The 19,494-nt window shown below is 36.8% G+C and overlaps 1 protein-coding gene across 1 annotated transcript; it reads right to left on the bottom strand.

Annotated features, from left to right (window-relative positions):
- Positions 1-1,096: 1,096 nt before the first annotated feature.
- Positions 1,097-4,216, bottom strand: LOC118207958 (RING finger protein 223). The gene is made up of 2 exons (XM_035382182.1): positions 3,892-4,216; positions 1,097-1,840 (listed from the first exon to the last, which is right to left on the bottom strand). The coding sequence occupies exon 2, from the start codon at positions 1,772-1,774 to the stop codon at positions 1,097-1,099; it is 678 nt and encodes a 225-aa protein (XP_035238073.1). The 5' UTR covers positions 1,775-1,840; positions 3,892-4,216.
- Positions 4,217-19,494: the final 15,278 nt, after the last annotated feature.

Raw genomic sequence — 19,494 nt, 5'->3', positions numbered from 1 at the left:
TTACTTAAATAAATTAAACTGTACACTTTTATTTAAATTTTGTAACCAAAATATATTATTAGAAAGTGCAAAATTTACATGTAGAACATTATAATTTACAGGGTACAAAAATGTACAAAAATAGCATCATATCGGTTGGCGAAAATTCATTGTTTCGTAGAAGCAGGTAATTCACCTGAGCTGCAGATATGCTAGCTATCGCAGTGCGTGTTTGATATGACGTTGAACACACAAAAATACCCCCTGCATAGATCAATTTGTTCTTTGTTCGTTTGTATGTGCTTGTGTATGCAGGACAGAAACACTGTGTAATGTTGTAAGAATGCCCTCTTAAGGATGCCATTTTGGGATTTCCTGTCCCATACCTGTGACGAATGGCTTAGCAATGACTTTGTTGGACTAAATTTTTTTGTGTACTTTTTCGTTTAACACAAGAAAGAGAAGCTTTTTCTTATTATTTTAGAAAGTGCTAATACAGGTAATTGATTTTGGTCAACAAAAATCCTGTTTCAAAAGAATCAATTAGTGCAACATTTTTCTCTTATTTTTCAGTTTCATTTTTTTGTATTTAAAAAAAAATGTTTATCGGTAAACCCTGAGCAGTTGATGTCCGTGCTGTCAAAGAGTCAGTCATGTTATGATGTAAAATTTTGATCCAGTTCGTTCCAATCTCCCATCAGAATGGATTTCATCCTTTTGGTTTTTTTTTTTTTTCTCCTCTCTGCTGAAACTTTTGCATCGGCATCTTTACAGTGTGAGGACAAAACAAAACGCCATGCTTTTGAAGATGGCTTCAGAAAGATGGACCTTACAGCTGCTGTGCGGCTGCATCCGGTCTCCATGACCACCGGGGCTGTCACATGTCTCAGATCCCCGTGTCCTCTGTCCTGGTTCCCCTCCGCTCAGACGAGGGGGTACAGTTCGGTAATGTCCTGGAGCCTTAAACGGGCCCGTCCCATGTCGTTCGAGAACGTCAAAGTTTGTCAAAGCTCCTCCATCATTCCATTTCTCTTCTTTTTTTTTTTTTTTTTTTTTTTGGGGGGGGGGGGGGGGGGGGGGGACTGTGCGCCTTGTCCCCTCCCCGGCGGGGGTGTGGCTAGTGGTGGGGGGGCTCCAGGGTGCTGACGGTGGCGGCGGCGGTGCTGAGGGGCCCGCCCATGTCGGGCATCCCGCGACGCACGCACCGCAGGGTCCCCGTTCTGAAGATGCACTGCAGGGGCCACAGCACCACCACGACCAGCAGCGCCGTCAGCACCACGAAGAGCACCAGCCGCTTCCAGTCGGACAGCCGGGCCAGCGCGCCCCTCCCCCCGGCCCGGCCGGGACCGGCCTGCGCGTCGGGGCCGGCCTGCTTGGCGGCGCCGATGTCGATGCAGACGCAGAAGGCCGGGTTCTCCGGGTTCGGCGGCAGCTTGTAGCACAGCCGCTCGCCCTCCAGCCACACGCTCTCCTCCTGCTGCTGGTGCGTGGGCAGCTTGCACAGCACCTCCCGGCTGGTGGCCAGCGCCGGCGGCCCGCTCTGCGGCACGGCGGTGGGCCGGCGGCAGAAGGGGCAGGAGATCTCGCCCTCGCCCCCCGTGGCCATGAGCCGCGTCAGGCACTCCAGGCAGAAGGTGTGCGTGCAGTCCAGCAGCTTGGGCGTCTTGAAGACGTTGTCGTAGGTGTTGTAGCAGATGGAGCACTCGGGCTGGGCGGGGCCCTTCTCCGGCTCCTCCCCCTCCTCCTCTTCCTGGGGCGGAGCCTGCGTGTGCCACACCTCCGTAGTCTGAGCCATCTTCTTCAGAGCTTCCACTTCCTCTCCTTTTTCTTATACTCTCTTTTTTTCCTTTGGTGTCAGAGCCTAAGACAAGAAAAAAAAAAAAAGACAAAAAAGATTGTTTATTGTTGTCATTGCTGTAGTCGCTGGCTGTTTTCCGCGTTGTTGTTTTTTCGCGGATTTAAACCACAGGGCTTTGCCAAGTTTGCTACCTGTCATTTTTAAGCTCATAATGGGCTTTAAGGAACAACAATGCCAGCATATTGTTCCCACACGGCTGACAAATTGCAATCGAATGACACTGTTGTTCCTGAAACAGACGTAACAATTATTCCCTGTGTGCACTGGGCAGATGAACAGAGGGGCTCTGTTCAAATTTTTTTTTTTTTCCTTTTTTTCTTCCAAACATTTCGACAGGAACTTCGTCTGTGAGCAGATCTGAGCGGTCACAGAGGCTGCTGTCTCACAGGACGGTGCTCAGCTGACCTGATGTGATACAGGGCACAGGGCTGATAGGATGCTGGGAGGCTGGTGCTGATAAGACCTGCGTTCAGCGCCGGTTAAAACCGGAGTGAGGCTGCAGGAACCGGCGCTTATCGGGGGGTAGGCCCTCATCTGCATTTTCTGGCTGTGACTCATAACGACTGAACGCTGCTTTGGTTTAAAAAAAAAAAAACAAAAACAAAAGAAACAGCCTTCCGCTAGTTAAGAAGTCGACAGTGGAGTCACAGCTACGCACAAAATGAAGATGTGTCCAACTTGTTTTTGAAATATAAAACAAAAATGAAACTAATGGTTTGCAGCTTGTTTTGGCCCTGTAAGAGGTTAGATCACAAATATGTGAATAGAGTGTTCTTAATTGAACATTCTAATGGTCTTGTAACAATTGCTAGTGGTAATTGAAAGCAGTGGAGTTCTAAGAACACTGACTTAGAATGTTGGAAAAAACGTTCCAGAAGAACCAGCACTTCAAAGGGTGAAACCAGTGCTTCCCCTTGTACACCTGCATTTACAACAGTAGCTTCTTTGCTCAGTGCTGCTGATTTGGGGAGGGAGTTGAATCCAGTGTGGTTCACCTCATCAAGGTTGAGTGAAACTAGATTTGCAAAGGAACGCTTGTGTCCTGTGACTTGGAGGGAAAGCAGGAGAGATCCGTTTCGCACTCAATGAGTTCAGCCTCCTTCGTCTCACTGTCTAGAACTCTATGGTGGTACAAGGTTTCTGCTTGTACCCCCTCTCATTGGAACCCTGGATTTTACTGGCGTGTTGGCACAGCATTTAATTGCGGTGCTCGTGACAACTGTGCATGTGACTATTGCAATGAGAGGCAATATACAATATAGTGCTAAAAAGCAGGCTAACATGAAATATTTAAAATGTGTTGTTCATTTAACATGGCGAAATGAACAAAGAAATGTGTAAGAAATTCAGTATCCTTTTTTAACAATATCTCTCTTTAGGTTCAGAAAAACTATATATTAAATGTTTGTTTCTCTCTGGTATAAATAGTTGTTGATCACTGGAACATGACCCAGTGTTTCTCAGCAGGCCTGTGTGTGGTACTGTACAGAACGCGAGTCCAGCACGTTTAGCAGATACAGCTGTAGTGAGAACAACGGGCCGACTGGTGTCTCATCAGAGAGCGCTGTGAAGTTTGAGCATGCTATGTTTTACCGTCAGTATCTGACCTGCTATTTATAGCCATTGCAAATACCTGTTTTTTGTAATCAAAATGTGTTGGCTATTTTGTACGGTCTAAAGAGAAAGACTATTTTCTGACACTTTAAATATATTTAGCGAAAGGTTGTAGAACTGCATTTCTCACACAAGTTCTCCGTGTTAGATTAACAATAAATATTAGATATTTTACATTAACCTGCTATTTAGCACTATAAAGAAATTGTCTATTGTACTAACAAAATCGAGGGCTATATGCTGTTTTTTAAGAAAAATACCACCACAAGCTCTATTTCTTCTGAAATTCAACAATTGAACTGCATCACATGGAAAAAATGATGTATGGAACAACTTATTATTAGACACATGTTGCAATGAAAGAAAGCAGGTTAAACATAAAATTGGTTTGATGCGCTGTGAACCCCAACAATGCAGGACAAAAATGGAGTAACGCTTACCTGTTATTTGTTGGCAAATTGTGCACTAATTCCTCTGTTCTGTCCCCTGTGGTATAGCTCACAGAGTTGAGGCAGACTGAGTCAATCCCAAATCCGTCTTCTTGGTGCAGTAGCAAACGGGGGTTCCGCCAGGTAAGCCTCCTACCCTTCCTGCCTCCCCAGGTAAAACTACAGAGTCTTTGAGGTGTGAGAGAACAGGTTTTGACTGACCGAGCGGCAGCAGCGGCTGTGATCTTTCTCCCTCGACTGTCCGTCTTCAAGTCTTACCTGTCCGCCCGTTCCCGCTGGCTTTTCAGCACTCGGTGCGATAAGGAAAGGCGATAAGCAGAGGGGAAAAAAAAAAAAAAACACGTGGAGGGAGGGAGGGCGGGAGGGAGAAAGGGAGGAGGAAGGGAAAATGTGTCTTGAGGTGGAATGAGAAGCACGTGTGTGTGTGTCCCCCCCCCCAAAAAAAAAAACACTAACCCACAATCATTCCTGGCCTTTCTCGATTTTTTGACCGCTTGGCTCATGACGTGACGTTTGATGTGGACTGAGGCCGCACCTGGACTGAGACCAGTCACCACGTATGCGTGCTGCCCGAGGTCTTTTTTTTTTCTTGGACTGAACAGGCCGAAGGAAAAGAATTCGCCTCTTTTTTTCGGGCAGACCCTTTAACAGAGGCCCCTTTGGCGGTGTTTGCTCATGTGCCCTTTGTCTACTCTACACCCTTGGAAAAAAAAAAAGAAAAAAAGTTAATTGATCTGGCTGTCCTCCAGACTGTCCTCTGGGTTTTTTTTTTTGTTACTCTTCACTGAACAAGGCATTTGGGGCCAAACGTGCATCTTACTCCCTCACTGGTGTAATAGCGTGGCCTCTAAATCAAATAAAAGCTGGACGGCGAGAAATCGGCTCAGTTTAATTGGTTGACTGGGGACTCCCCGGTGAGGACTGGAGGGATTTACTGTAGACACATTACATTACATTGCAGGCGTTCAGCAGACGCTCTTATCCAGACCGACTTACACAACTTTTCACATGGCATTTACATTGCATCCGTTTGTACAGCTGGATGTGTACTGAAGCGATGCAGGTTAAGTACATTGCTCAAGGGTACAACAGCAGTGTCCCACCCCAGAATTGAACCTGCAACCTTTAGGTTACAAGGCCAGTACACTGCCGCTCTGTTCATGCATGTGTTTAGGTTTAAAAAGGGTTTTTTTCTGAATTGCATCTGTTTGTTCCACAATTTCACAACTTCTTTCTGTGCACTTAAGAATAATAATTTCACTGCACTATAAAACTGTTGAGCATTGCAGGGTAGGGTGAACATACAGTATGGGTGGGCTTTGGATATATATTTTTTGGCTTCTAACCTTTGCACAAACCCACAGAATGTCCTCAATCAAGTATAGCCAGTGAGACCTCAATAGAGTAGATTAGAGTAGAGTAGAGACCTCAATAGAGTAGATTAATAGAGTAGATTAGAGTGGAGTAGAGTTCAATAGAATAGAATAGAATAGAATAGAATAGAATAGAATAGAAAACCTCTGGAACTTAATGCCAAAGGAGTCAGCAACTCCACACCCCCACTTGGAACTGAAATTTGAAACAAAACAAAAGCATTTGTTTGACAAGACTTCGCGAAAACAAAGCAGACGAGGGGAAAAAAATAATCGAAAAACAGATCTTTATTGTCCTCTTCACGCGAAATTACTGTAAATCTTCTTTTACAGTACTGTAAATGTTGCTTTTCCTGGTTTACAATGCCCCATTTCTCTCCTTGATCAGTGCCATTGCTCTGCCCTGGGCAGGCGATGATAACCGAACCTACATTTAGCACGCTGATTACCAGCTAAATAAACAGGCTGCTGTGACATATTAACACGTCGCGTCGACTGGACGAGGGCGCTTACGAGGAAATAAATGCCGTTCTTTCCTGGAACGTGAGTAAGCCCTAAAAAACGGTTCATGTTTAACCCTGAACCTGCCCTTTGTTTGGGAGATAAGGATAACAACTGTGGAAATTCTTTGTTTGTTAATCGATTTGTCATCACACAAGCAGGATGTGCACATGCTTTCCAAAAAAAGTGCATGTAAAAAGTGCTTATTTACTCTTTCATCTACGTTTCATGTGCTCCTGTGCCTTTGATTACCGCAGCTGTCCCATGGCATCAGCCATGTCACTCTGTATCTTTTCTTAGTTTCTGAAATCAACATTATAGATTTTTTTAAAATATTAAACTGCAATTCATTTTTTTATCAGGTTTTTAAAAAAAATTTCTTTAAATGAAATTTAATGTTGTGCATGAAAACAGTCTAAACTCTTAAGAAAGAATCTCCCTGAATCATGTCATAGGTGGTATAGCAGAGCTGCTGAGTGGCGTGTCTTGTTAAGGCGCTGTTCTTGTGCGCAGGTGAGCCACACAGTCGGATCGGATCCTGGCCGTGCCCCGTGCCGGCTGCAGCCGGCAGCCATACCGGGTGACTCACGATTGGCTGTGGTGTCAACAGGTTTAGGAAGGGTTGGGTCAGCCGGGAATAATGGCAATGATTTGGCACTATAAAATCATTTCCATATCAGTATAACTGTTTGTATAGTAAGAGTGCAACAATATTTATTTATACTGGAAATGACTTCCTTGATAAGGGGCCACGTGATCAATATATGTCTTGAATCAATGGGGTGTGGAAGGGACCATTACTACGGGTGAGGAATGATATTGCAGTTTTGTCAAAGATTGTTTGAGTCTTTATCAGGAGCTAGCTCTTAAGGCAGTTGTAACCAAACAGCCCAGAGAATCTGCTGCTTGGAGGAGTGGATTGCGTACAAGACACGGTTTAGCCTTTGGGGTTGGTTAATTTCAGCAATGTACGCTCGGAATCCAGTGTGTTTCTGCAACTTACTGAGCCAGTGTTCAACTGAAGGTGCGAAAAACACAGTGCTGTGTCAGAGTGGTTTGTCGCAACAAAGTCTAGCGATGTTAAATCATGGAATAAGGACGAAAAACGGCAATAGACTTCCTTGCACTGTGGGTGCATTGCTCGGTTCACTTTTTCCCACTGAGAAAAGAAACCTTGGTGGCGATGCTGTTGTTTTGTTACAGTCTGTCGATATCGTTATCTGCAGTTACGGGCAGAATCCTGCCAGTTTTTTATGGCTAGCAACCGAGGGGCCAGTGACGTTTTTTTTTTTTTTACCACCGCACTTTGCCCTTCCTTCTGAACAATAGCAGTACCTGTGCTGGTCTGGAGTTGGGCCGAGCCCAAACGCCATTGTTTTTGTATTTCACGAGAGGTACGGACTGGGTTTGAGTTTGACTGATACGAGGGTGGGTAGGAAAATCATTGTCACCATCTGCCCAATATTCAATATGTCCGTACTGAGACAGAGGAGCTTATTTGTGCAGTGATACCATGGCCTGTCAGGTCCAGTGATGAAATAAAGAGTATTTTACAGTTGGAATATGAAAAATATAGTCGGTTGATATGGCGGCCAGCTCTGGGCCTCTGGACCAGCTCTGGGTGTGTGGGGGGGGGGGTGTGGGGGGGGGGGGGGGGGGGGGGGGGGGGCGTGGTGGTGGTCCCTGTGAGCCTGTGGTGCAATGGATGACACATCTGTAGGTTTGACTCCTGGCTGGCTTTACAGCTTTTTGTACCTTTGAGCAAGGTACTAAACCTGCGTGGCTTCAGTATATATCCAGCTGTATAAATGGATGCAATGTAAATGCTATGTGAAAAATTCTGTAATTCACTCTGCATACGAGCATTTGCTAAATGCCTGTTAAAAAAAAAAAAAAAAAAAAAATGTAATGATCCCATCTCTACTTTCCTTGAATGATTAAAAAAAGAACAGACGTATAGACTTATATGGCATCCCAGCTGGAGTCTAAATGTTGCATTAGGTAATAAACAACGAAAAAAACGTGCACCCCTACTTTTTTTTTTTTTTTTTTTTTTTGGTGTTAAAGCCTGTGGGTTTAAACATCAACTGCCACATGGTTAGATAATATTATCACTTTATTATCTTCGGTGGACGATGTTCAAAGCATAGTCTGCAAGTTTTTGTTGTTTATGGTCTAATGCCAGTTAATGGCGACAAAATCTCTGATGGCCACCTGAGATATCGGAGGTAGAACCAGGAACCAGGAAAGTGGTTTGTTTGGGAAAGTGGGAGTAGCCACTGCCAATGCTTTACTGCTTTCTTAAATCTATAAATCACTCCTAGTTTGTTATTTATGGTGTAATGATGGTTCATGATTATTATATTTCTCAGAAAAAATACATTGGACAGGATGCAATTCCTGTGACACAATTCCCTTATGTTAATGTTGAGTTCATCATAATTCCTGGTATGGTTTGTTTGTTTGTTTATTTTTGCCTTGCTTATGGTTATTCTTTCTTGTCAGGAGCTCCATGTTTTCTACAGGGAGCTTCTTCAAAGCACATAGATTCCACTGTTCAACTTGACTTCTGTCTGCCATACTTCATGTCTTTCATTATTATTACTTCTACTTTGATTCAGTAGTAAATTTATGTACTGTCAGTAATGTCGTTTTGAAAACAGATAAGAAATGTGATTGCCACACAAAAAAGATCATGCTTGAATAGGAATACATCATAATCACAGACATTGTCAAATGTTAATGTATTTATATAAGATGTCTGAATACGATGCTATTGCATAATTCCAGGTATGTATATGCTGTATGGTTAATAGTGACATCTGAAGATACAGGGTAAAGGAATGTGATGTCTAATTTCCTTAAAATGTCCTGTATTACCATCTGGTTAAGCTGTGAATCTGCAGAAGAAACAGTATTTTCTCATCATTACCAATTCAAACCCAAGTTAAAATGTCATTTTATAAGTGTAAAATCTATTAACTTGATATACTATTGCAGAGCATTTACTCTTGGTTGAAATAAACACAACTTGCAATTATGCTTTCTGCTTGGCTCTTGAGTGATTTTTGTTTAAAATAAAATATTGGTAAAATTTCTACTTCCTTTGCAAATTCCTGGGTGTTGTGTTTTTATCTTTCCTACTTCAAATGCAACTAGCAGCAGTAAATGTTAGACAGGATATGCATCTATTTAACAGAGTCATGGTTGTTATTTCACTTCTCAGTCATCACGTAAGCTAATTGCCCCCCATCCAATGAAGTCAGAGGTGACGACACACTGCATCATTGGTGGTTGGGGGGGGGGGGGGGGGGCAGGTTTATTATGGTTAGGGTGAGGGTACAGTTATGGTTAGGTAAACAGGAAGTATCAGGGCTGAGACAAGTTCAGGGTTTAACTGGATTAATCTGGTTCAGACTGCTTTGTATGCAATTCTTGTATTCTTTTATTTTCAACTGCCTCCGTTCAAACTTCTAATGCTAATTTGGCCTTTAAATTAAATTAAGGGAACCCTTTAGAAAGAAATAAGTTGGTAATATTGAGCTCAAGTGTTGCCTAAGCATGTTGTAAGGGACAACCCTTAGACCCTTTAAAGGCATGAGACTATAGGCTTACCTCCAAAAGAAAAATTTTAATAAAAAATGTTAATACATTTTTATAGTTTAAAGTCATTGCAGTTGTTCCTATTAAACAATCATGGTGAAATAAATTAATAGAAATGTGTTTGAAATATTCATGAATAAAAATGTATACCAGTGAAAGACATAAGACTATAAGCTTGCCTGCAAAAAGTGAAAAAATAAAGGAATTACTTGAATACCTTTTTAAGACTTAAATTAATTGCAAATGTTCTTAATTTAATAATCATGCTGAAATAAATGAATAGAAATGTGAAAATCCTGAGGAAATATATATATATATCAGTGAAAGCCATAAGACTATAGGCCCCAAATATTGAAAAATTAAAAATATTTTTATTATTTAAAAGCATTGCAAAAGGTTCTTAATTTAATAATAATTGTAAAATAAATTAATAGAAATGCGTTTGAAAAAAATTATGAGGAAATATGTATAACAATGAAAACTTTTTATGATTTAAATTCACTGCAAATGTTCTTAATTCATTTCAGAATGATTATTAAATTAATAGGAATGTGTTTGAAAAAAATCATGAGGAAATATGTATATCAGTGAAAATTAGTGTAAATAATAAGACTATAGGCTTACCTCCAAATATTGAAAAATTAAAAATTTAAAATATTTTTATTATTTAAAAGCATTGCAAAGGTTCTTAATTTAATAATAATGGTAAAATAAATTAATAGAAATGCGTTTGAAAAAAATTATGAGGAAATATGTATAACAATGAAAATTTATGAAAGACATAAGACTACAGGCTTAAATCCAAAAAGTGAATAATTAATAAAATGATTTAAATACTTTTTATGATTTAAATTCACTGCAAATGTTCTTAATTCATTTCAGAATGATTATTAAATTAATAGAAATGTGTTTGAAAAAAATCATGAGGAAATATGTATAAGTAATAAGACTATAGGCTTACCTCCAAATATTGAAAAATTAAAAATTAAAAATATTTTTATTATTTAAAAGCATTGCAAAAGTTCTTAATTTAATAATAATGGTAAAATAAATTAATAGAAATGCGTTTGAAAAAAATAATGAGGAAATATGTATATCAATGAAAATTTATGAAAGACATAAGCCTACAGGCTTAAATCCAAAAAGTGAATAATTAATAAAATTATTTAAATACTTTTTATGATTTAAATTCACTGCAAATGTTCTTAATTCATTTCAGAATGATTATTAAATTAATAGAAATGTGTTTGAAAAAAATCATGAGGAAAGATGTATATCAGTGAAAATTAATGTAAGTAATAAGACTATAGGCTTACCTCCAAATATTGAAAAATTAAAAATATTTTTATTATTTAAAAGCATTGCAAAGGTTCTTAATTTAATAATAATGGTAAAATAAATTAATAGAAATGCGTTTGAAAAAATATAATGAGGAAATATGTATATCGGTGAAAATTTGTGAAAGACATAAGCCTACAGGCTTAAATCCAAAAAGTGAATAATTAATAAAATTATTTAAATACTTTTTATGATTTAAATTCACTGCAAATGTTCTTAATTCATGTCAGAATGATTATTAAATTAATAGAAATGTGTTTGAAAAAAATAATGAGGAAATATGTATATCAGTGAAAATTAGTGTAAGTAATAAGACTATAGGCTTACCTCCAAATATTAAAAAATTTAAAATATTTTTATTATTTAAAAGCATTGCAAAGGTTCTTAATTTAATAATAATGGTAAAATAAATTAATAGAAATGCGTTTGAAAAAAATTATGAGGAAATATGTATAACAATGAAAATTTATGAAAGACATAAGACTACAGGCTTAAATCCAAAAAGTGAATAATTAATAAAATGATTTAAATACTTTTTATGATTTAAATTCACTGCAAATGTTCTTAATTCATTTCAAAATGATTATTAAATTAATAGAAATGTGTTTGAAAAAAATCATGAGGAAACATGTATCAGTGAAAATTAGTGTAAGTAATAAGACTATAGGCTTACCTCCAAATATTGAAAAATTAAAAATATTTTTATTATTTAAAAGCATTGCAAAGGTTCTTAATTTAATAATAATGGTAAAATAAATTAATAGAAATGCGTTTGAAAAAATATAATGAGGAAATATGTATATCGGTGAAAATTTGTGAAAGACATAAGCCTACAGGCTTAAATCCAAAAAGTGAATAATTAATAAAATTATTTAAATACTTTTTATGATTTAAATTCACTGCAAATGTTCTTAATTCATGTCAGAATGATTATTAAATTAATAGAAATGTGTTTGAAAAAAATAATGAGGAAATATGTATATCAGTGAAAATTAGTGTAAGTAATAAGACTATAGGCTTACCTCCAAATATTGAAAAATTTAAAATATTTTTATTATTTAAAAGCATTGCAAAGGTTCTTAATTTAATAATAATGGTAAAATAAATTAATAGAAATGCGTTTGAAAAAAATTATGAGGAAATATGTATAACAATGAAAATTTATGAAAGACATAAGACTACAGGCTTAAATCCAAAAAGTGAATAATTAATAAAATGATTTAAATACTTTTTATGATTTAAATTCACTGCAAATGTTCTTAATTCATTTCAGAATGATTATTAAATTAATAGAAATGTGTTTGAAAAAAATCATGAGGAAATATGTATATCAGTGAAAATTAGTGTAAGTAATAAGACTATAGGCTTACCTCCAAATATTGAAAAATTAAAAATTTAAAATATTTTTATTATTTAAAAGCATTGCAAAGGTTCTTAATTTAATAATAATGGTAAAATAAATTAATAGAAATGCGTTTGAAAAAAATAATGAGGAAATATGTATATCAATGAAAATTTATGAAAGACATAAGCCTACAGGCTTAAATCCAAAAAGTGAATAATTAATAAAATGATTTAAATACTTTTTATGATTTAAATTCACTGCAAATGTTCTTAATTCATTTCAAAATGATTATTAAATTAATAGAAATGTTTTTGAAAAAAATCATGAGGAAATATGTATATCAGTGAAAATTAGTGTAAGTAATAAGACTATAGGCTTACCTCCAAATATTGAAAAATTAAAAATGTAAAATATTTTTATTATTTAAAAGCATTGCAAAAGTTCTTAATTTAATAATAATGGTAAAATAAATTAATAGAAATGCGTTTGAAAAAATATAATGAGGAAATATGTATATCAATGAAAATTTGTGAAAGACATAAGCCTACAGGCTTAAATCCAAAAAGTGAATAATTAATAAAATTATTTAAATACTTTTTGTGATTTAAATTCACTGCAAATGTTCTTAATTCATTTCAGAATGATTATTAAATGAATAGAAATGTGTTTGAAAAGAATCATGAGGAAATATGTATATCAGTGAAAATTAGTGTAAGTAATAAGACTATAGGCTTACCTCCAAATATTGAAAAATTTAAAATATTTTTATTATTTAAAAGCATTGCAAAGGTTCTTAATTTAATAATAATGGTAAAATAAATTAATAGAAATGCGTTTGAAAAAAATTATGAGGAAATATGTATAACAATGAAAATTTATGAAAGACATAAGACTACAGGCTTAAATCCAAAAAGTGAATAATTAATAAAATTATTTAAATACTTTTTATGATTTAAATTCACTGCAAATGTTCTTAATTCATTTCAAAATGATTATTAAATTAATAGAAATGTTTTTGAAAAAAATCATGAGGAAATATGTATATCAGTGAAAATTAGTGTAAGTAATAAGACTATAGGCTTACCTCCAAATATTGAAAAATTAAAAATATTTTTATTATTTAAAAGCATTGCAAAGGTTCTTAATTTAATAATAATGGTAAAATAAATTAATAGAAATGCGTTTGAAAAAATTATGAGGAAATATGTATATCAATGAAAATTTATGAAAGACATAAGACTACAGGCTTAAATCCAAAAAGTGAATAATTAATAAAATTATTTAAATACTTTTTATGATTTAAATTCACTGCAAATGTTCTTAATTCATTTCAGAATGATTATTAAATTAATAGAAATGTGTTTGAAAAAAATCATGAGGAAATATGTATAAGTAATAAGACTATAGGCTTACCTCCAAATATTGAAAAATTAAAAATTAAAAATATTTTTATTATTTAAAAGCATTGCAAAAGTTCTTAATTTAATAATAATGGTAAAATAAATTAATAGAAATGCGTTTGAAAAAAATAATGAGGAAATATGTATATCAATGAAAATTTATGAAAGACATAAGCCTACAGGCTTAAATACAAAAAGTGAATAATTAATAAAATGATTTAAATACTTTTTATGATTTAAATTCACTGCAAATGTTCTTAATTCATTTCAGAATGATTATTAAATTAATAGAAATGTGTTTGAAAAAAATCATGAGGAAAGATGTATATCAGTGAAAATTAGTGAAAGTAATTAGACTACAGGCTTACCTACAAATATTGAAAAATTGAAAAAAAAATTAAACACCGTTTTATTATTTAAAAGCATTGCAAAGGTCCTTAATTTAATAATCATGGTGAAATAAATTAATAGAAATGTGTTTGAAGAAAATCTTGAGGAAATATTTATTTCAGTGGAAATTAATGAAAGTCATAAGACCATGGGCTTACCTCCAAATATTTTAAAAAATAAAATAAAATTTAAATGCCTTTTTATTATTTAAAAGCATTGCAAAGGTTCTTAATTTAATAATAATGGTAAAATAAATTAATAAAAATGCGTTTGAAGAAAATCATGAGGAAATATGTATATCAGTGAAAATTAGTGAAAGTCATAGGACTATAGGCTTACCTCCAAATATTAAAAAAATAAAAATAAAAAAATTAAAAAAAACCTTTTTATTATTTAAAAGCATTGCAAAGGTTTTTAATTTAATAATAATGGTAACATAAATTAATAGAAATGTGTTTGAAGAAAATCTTGAGGAAATATGTATATTTGTGGAAATTAGTGAAAGTCATTAAACAGACTTATTTCCAAATATTAAAAAATGTAAAAATTATTTTTAAATTATTTAAATACTTTTTATGATTTAAATTCATTGCAAATGTTGGAGGGTTGCCGGTTCAATCCCCCACCCTGGGCGTGTCAAAGTGTCCCTGAGCAAAACACCTAACCCCTAATTGCTCCCAACGAGCTGATTGGTACCTTGAATGGCAGCCTTTCACTGTTGGTGTGTGAGTGTGTGAATGGGTGAATGAGAGGCATCAATTGTAAAGCGTTTTGGATAAAAAGCACAATATAAATGCAGTCCATTTATCATTTATAGTCTTGTGTGCAAAAGGTGACACAAAATCATTTTCAGTGTCATTTTTTATTCAAACAAACAGGAAGACTTCCTAATTTAACAAGTTTCAAGTTTATTTATATTTATATTGCACCTTTCATGCAAAAAGCAACTCAAAGTGCTGTACAAAAAACAGGCCAGGTTAAATAAATGAATGTAATTTTGAACTAATATATAATACATGACTCTTAGAGGATAACAGCAAAATACATTGTACTACAGCCTTATGTCCAAGAAGACAATGTCATTTAAAAAAATAAATTCTGATTCATTTGTGCCAACAAAAGTTTTATATTTACAAGGAAAGAAAAAGTACAATAACAGAGCCAATACAAACAATGCATGAACAACTGCGGTGCCTTTTTGTCAGGAATGAGAGACAGAGCAGACAGGGAGAAGGTCTCTTCTGTAGGCCTCAAGCTGGCCTATCAGCATTCACGTCACATGGGATTCACTGCATTCACATCACATGGGAGAAACGATTGGCCGACTTCCACTCCTCGGACTTCGAAGTGTTCACACGTTGTATGCTGCTTGGGGTGAACTTGTTTGGCTCTCAAAATGGTTGCAGGGTGGCATCTATGAACACAGACACACAACAGGAAAAGTTAGGATAACGTTAAAGATAGATCTGATATCTATTGACACCAGCAAAACACATAGCCCATCTGCTGTTCTAGTCACTGAGAAATTTCATTATAGCAGACTTTTTCCTCGCCAACAACATCACTTTAAAGAGCACACCCAACCAATTGTAGTAGGTAGTACCCCTACAACTAATCATAGAGTATGCGGAGGTGAATTGGTACAAATATAAAATGATATTATTTTGTTAACTTGAACTGTTGCCACGGTAATTGTGAAATTTCTAACTGAGTAATCATTACATTACATTTACATTACAGGCATTTGGCAGACTGCTCTAATTGATTCATGAAGTGCAGAGTCACTATAAAAACCAGCAGACCCCTGTGGCTCTCCAGGGGCAGGGTTGGAGACCACTGGTGTGGAGTGTCAGTTGTGTACAAGGTCACACGCCTGTGTGAAGTCGTGAGGTATAATGAAAAGGTACAATGAAAACCGTCAAGATCAAGGTCGACATCTCCAAGTGGTGCGGGTGGACGAGAACACGATTAGTCAGAACGCGCACATAAACGGCACACACTCGGTACGTGCAACGAGCAGCACACCTCGCAGAAAGCCCAGCGTTCACCTCAAAGTGCGTTCCGATTAGCCCGTGCAATTACGTAACTACACATAGAACGTTTGTGGCCTCTGGGGTACCGGATCACGTGACTGGCCCTCCTCTGAGTAACTTTCACATCTCTGGTCAGCCGAGGCAAAAATGACGTGCCTGTCCCCGTCCTCCTGTGACCCTGCAACAACACTCACTGCTTGATTGATTAGAAACCAGTTTGGGGAAGGAATCACCCCCCCCCCCCCCCTCGCCTCTCCCCCTTTGGGAAGAAAATGGAGAATCCGGTTTAATACCCTTTAAACATTAAAGAGGCAGTTAATGTTTGATCGACAGCTCCAGTACAATGAGCCATTCAAATGTGCGGCTGCCCAAAATAACCTACCAGTGTTTCCAGGGAATGCACCTAGGGCTCCTGCATGTCAGTGACTTTGTGAGCAAAAAACGTAACTTTTCTAGAAGGGTAAAGACTCTTGTCTAACAGGCCAGCCACAGCCCCTTTAGGACCATGACAGACTTCACCACGTGTCCCAACCCACATCTTGCTCGATCACGTAGACAGAGTTGGCCTGCTACTGTTTGCGAGATCAACCAAGATGGTTAATATCCCATCGACAGCTATTTTTTAGAAACAAGTATCTCCAGACTTTTCCTCCAATATCTCCCTTGCGGCCAGACCCAAGTGGAAGATCTGTGCACATCCAGGTCATCTGGACTGAAACCCCGTCATGACCCTAACTTCACAAAAACAGGTTTCCCAGAAGTCCACGCCCCTGCTGTGACCTTGGACCAGCCAACCAGCCGACATCACCTAACGAAATTAATGACGGGCCTCCATTTTTTATTGCCGTTAAGTATTTAAACGCAGTTTATTCAATACAGACATCAAACAAAAGAATAGCATAAAACTCGTGAAACCCGATTGGATCATTTCACTGCGGTTTGTTGCGTTTATTTTGCTGGAATAGCCAGTTCCATGACCTTGTTGTTTTACCTTGTTAAATGTTATGAGGCTATTAAACCAACTAACCACATAATATAGAGTAGCTATAGAGTAGCTATGTCACTAACCCATAACATGAATTAACCTGTTAAATGGTAGTACCGTTAACCTCTAGGTTTATCCATCACAGAATTATAATTTCCTTTGTTTAAGAATTGTACAATATTCTTCATAATTATGCACATTTTTTCAGTTAGCCAATTCATATATTTATATATATAATAGCCAATAAAACATACTTTTTACAAACTGTTGTTGCATCCATGTTATTTCATCAAATTGGTCTCTACAGACGTACAGAATTCTGATTGGTCGTCATTGAACTTAAATTGTCCCGAGTAAACCAGACCAGACCACACTACACCAGCATGCACAATAACCAATTTGCCCTTGGTGCTTTTTTCCACTGCCTGTTCTCAGGATTCCTGGAACTGGTCCTACACCTTGCTCCACTCCAAGATGTTTCACACCCCGAATAGCATTTTTCTTCCAGCCTGAAGCCACTCACCCACAAGAACAAACTCCCAACGGTCTCTCAGAACCAGCTTTTAGCCCATTAGTTTAATGTGTAATAAGGTCATGACAAACACAACCTTGACTGAACCTTCCAATGCTGATGTAACAATTGCCACTGGCGACTGAAAGCAATGGAGTTCTAGAACACTGACTTGGAGTATCCAAAAAAACCTATAGGCCTCCTTAAAAGGTTAAAACCCCCAGTCTCCCAAAAATTGACCAATTGCCACGCTCCTTGCTCCTGCATTCCCACAAGGCAATGATTGCTCAGTTAAAACGCAGCTGCAGGCAAACGAGACTTTCACCCACATAAGGAAATCCCCCCCAGGGAAACACACGGGAGCATTGGGAAACATAAAAATGCCTAAAATAGAAATCGAAATAATGAGTGACAGATACAAAAAAAAAAACACAGCGTGAAATGCAGCAAATGTGAAACCAAAAATTCAGGAAATGCTCACAGCAATTAAAAACTAAAATTCACAGGGCATTGACAAAACCTCAATATGCATAGCAGGAAGAGGAAATAAAACAGCACACACACAGAGACACTATTGATGCCAGTATAATTGTCACACTTCTCTGTTGAAGAGGTCATATGAAATTAATTGCATTAGCTTTGAAGCCACTACAACATTTGTTGTTGAAACAGTCATTTTGAAACAGGATGACTTACCTACCTGCTAAAACAATATGGCAAGGAAATCTGACCCATCAAACCTGCCTTATTGGATGCAATTTGTCATGGATAAATTACCCAGCAATGCCCAGAGATGATCGTTTTTCTTACAAACCTCCCTTAAAATAGACCTTGGGCTACAGGGTGGGCAGCACAAAACCAACTGAATAAAATTGGATGGAAGCGGACAAGATAGTCATTAAGTGTGCAACAGTGTTTATTTACATAGGTGCACAAGTGTGGCGAACATAGAAGTGTCGATATACGATTCAATTTACAACAAAGATGACAGGCAGCACAACAGGTACAAAAAAAAAAAGTTTAGAGAAAAAGACTCTAGGTGTTGCCAAAGGAAAGAAATCAATAAAACAAAACACAGCTGACTAGGCCTTTTAACTCAAGTCCGCCAAAATAAATCAAACAAAAACAGACCTACCCTAACCCAAACAAAAATACTGTGGATGGCAACCACCAACAAACCACCAACCTACATGTGCGATGTACAGGGTACCCCAAACTTAGCTAGCCCCTCTCCCTGAGGAAAAGGCAAAAAAAAAAAAAAAAAACATAACTCATTTCAAGCCCTGTGGTGATAGCTCACTAAGAAAAGCGTCAGTCTCTGGCCCAGGAGTTTTTTATGACCTGCAATCTATATTCTGCTAACAGGAGATCAGAACTTTTCAGAACTAGTAGGCCTAATTGGCCATACCCAAAGCACATTCCCAAAGTTATGATAATGGTTAAACCACACTGGGGAGCCTTACGATTGAGGCTACTTTAGTCTGCTTGCCAACAGTTTCTTTTACCAATTGTTATTCGGAATTCCCCTAGTCGCTGTAAAATAAAATAAAAAATAAAAAAAACTTCAGCAGAGATGTTAGATGTTGCACTTTGGCTTCTTGGAGGCTGTGTACCAACTCATTAAGTGCTTGGCACAAGTTCAGATTTCTAGTAGGATGTATTTTTTTCAGGAGGTAGTTTATTAAATTCAAGCCTGTTCTGACCTTATCCTCATCAACTGAAACCTGAACAGAAGGGCACGGGATACAGCAGCCATGTTAGAGCTAAACGACACAAACACATATTATTAATATTCAGGAATGAATGAAGAATTCAGTTTTAGTGCTTCCCATTTAACACTTGCTATGCGATTGTGCCAGTTTATAAATGAAACATAAACAGTTTGAAGAAATTGTCATGCTGAAATGGAAATATTATTTTTTGTACTATCAGTTCAATTACAACACAATATTTTGGTACAATATTGTACAGTTAAATCATGGTTTAATTGGAGAGTAACTTAAACCAGTCTTCATTCAAAGTAACAATATAAAATCCTTAACACTGCAGTATTGCACAGATTTTACAACAACAATGAAATAAGCTTGTTTAAAGTCATCCAAGTAGACAGATAAG

Source organism: Anguilla anguilla, chromosome 11 (assembly GCF_013347855.1).
Source record: "Anguilla anguilla isolate fAngAng1 chromosome 11, fAngAng1.pri, whole genome shotgun sequence".
Taxonomy (NCBI): Eukaryota; Metazoa; Chordata; class Actinopteri; order Anguilliformes; family Anguillidae; genus Anguilla; species Anguilla anguilla.
This window is presented reverse-complemented; position numbering and strand designations above follow the sequence as displayed.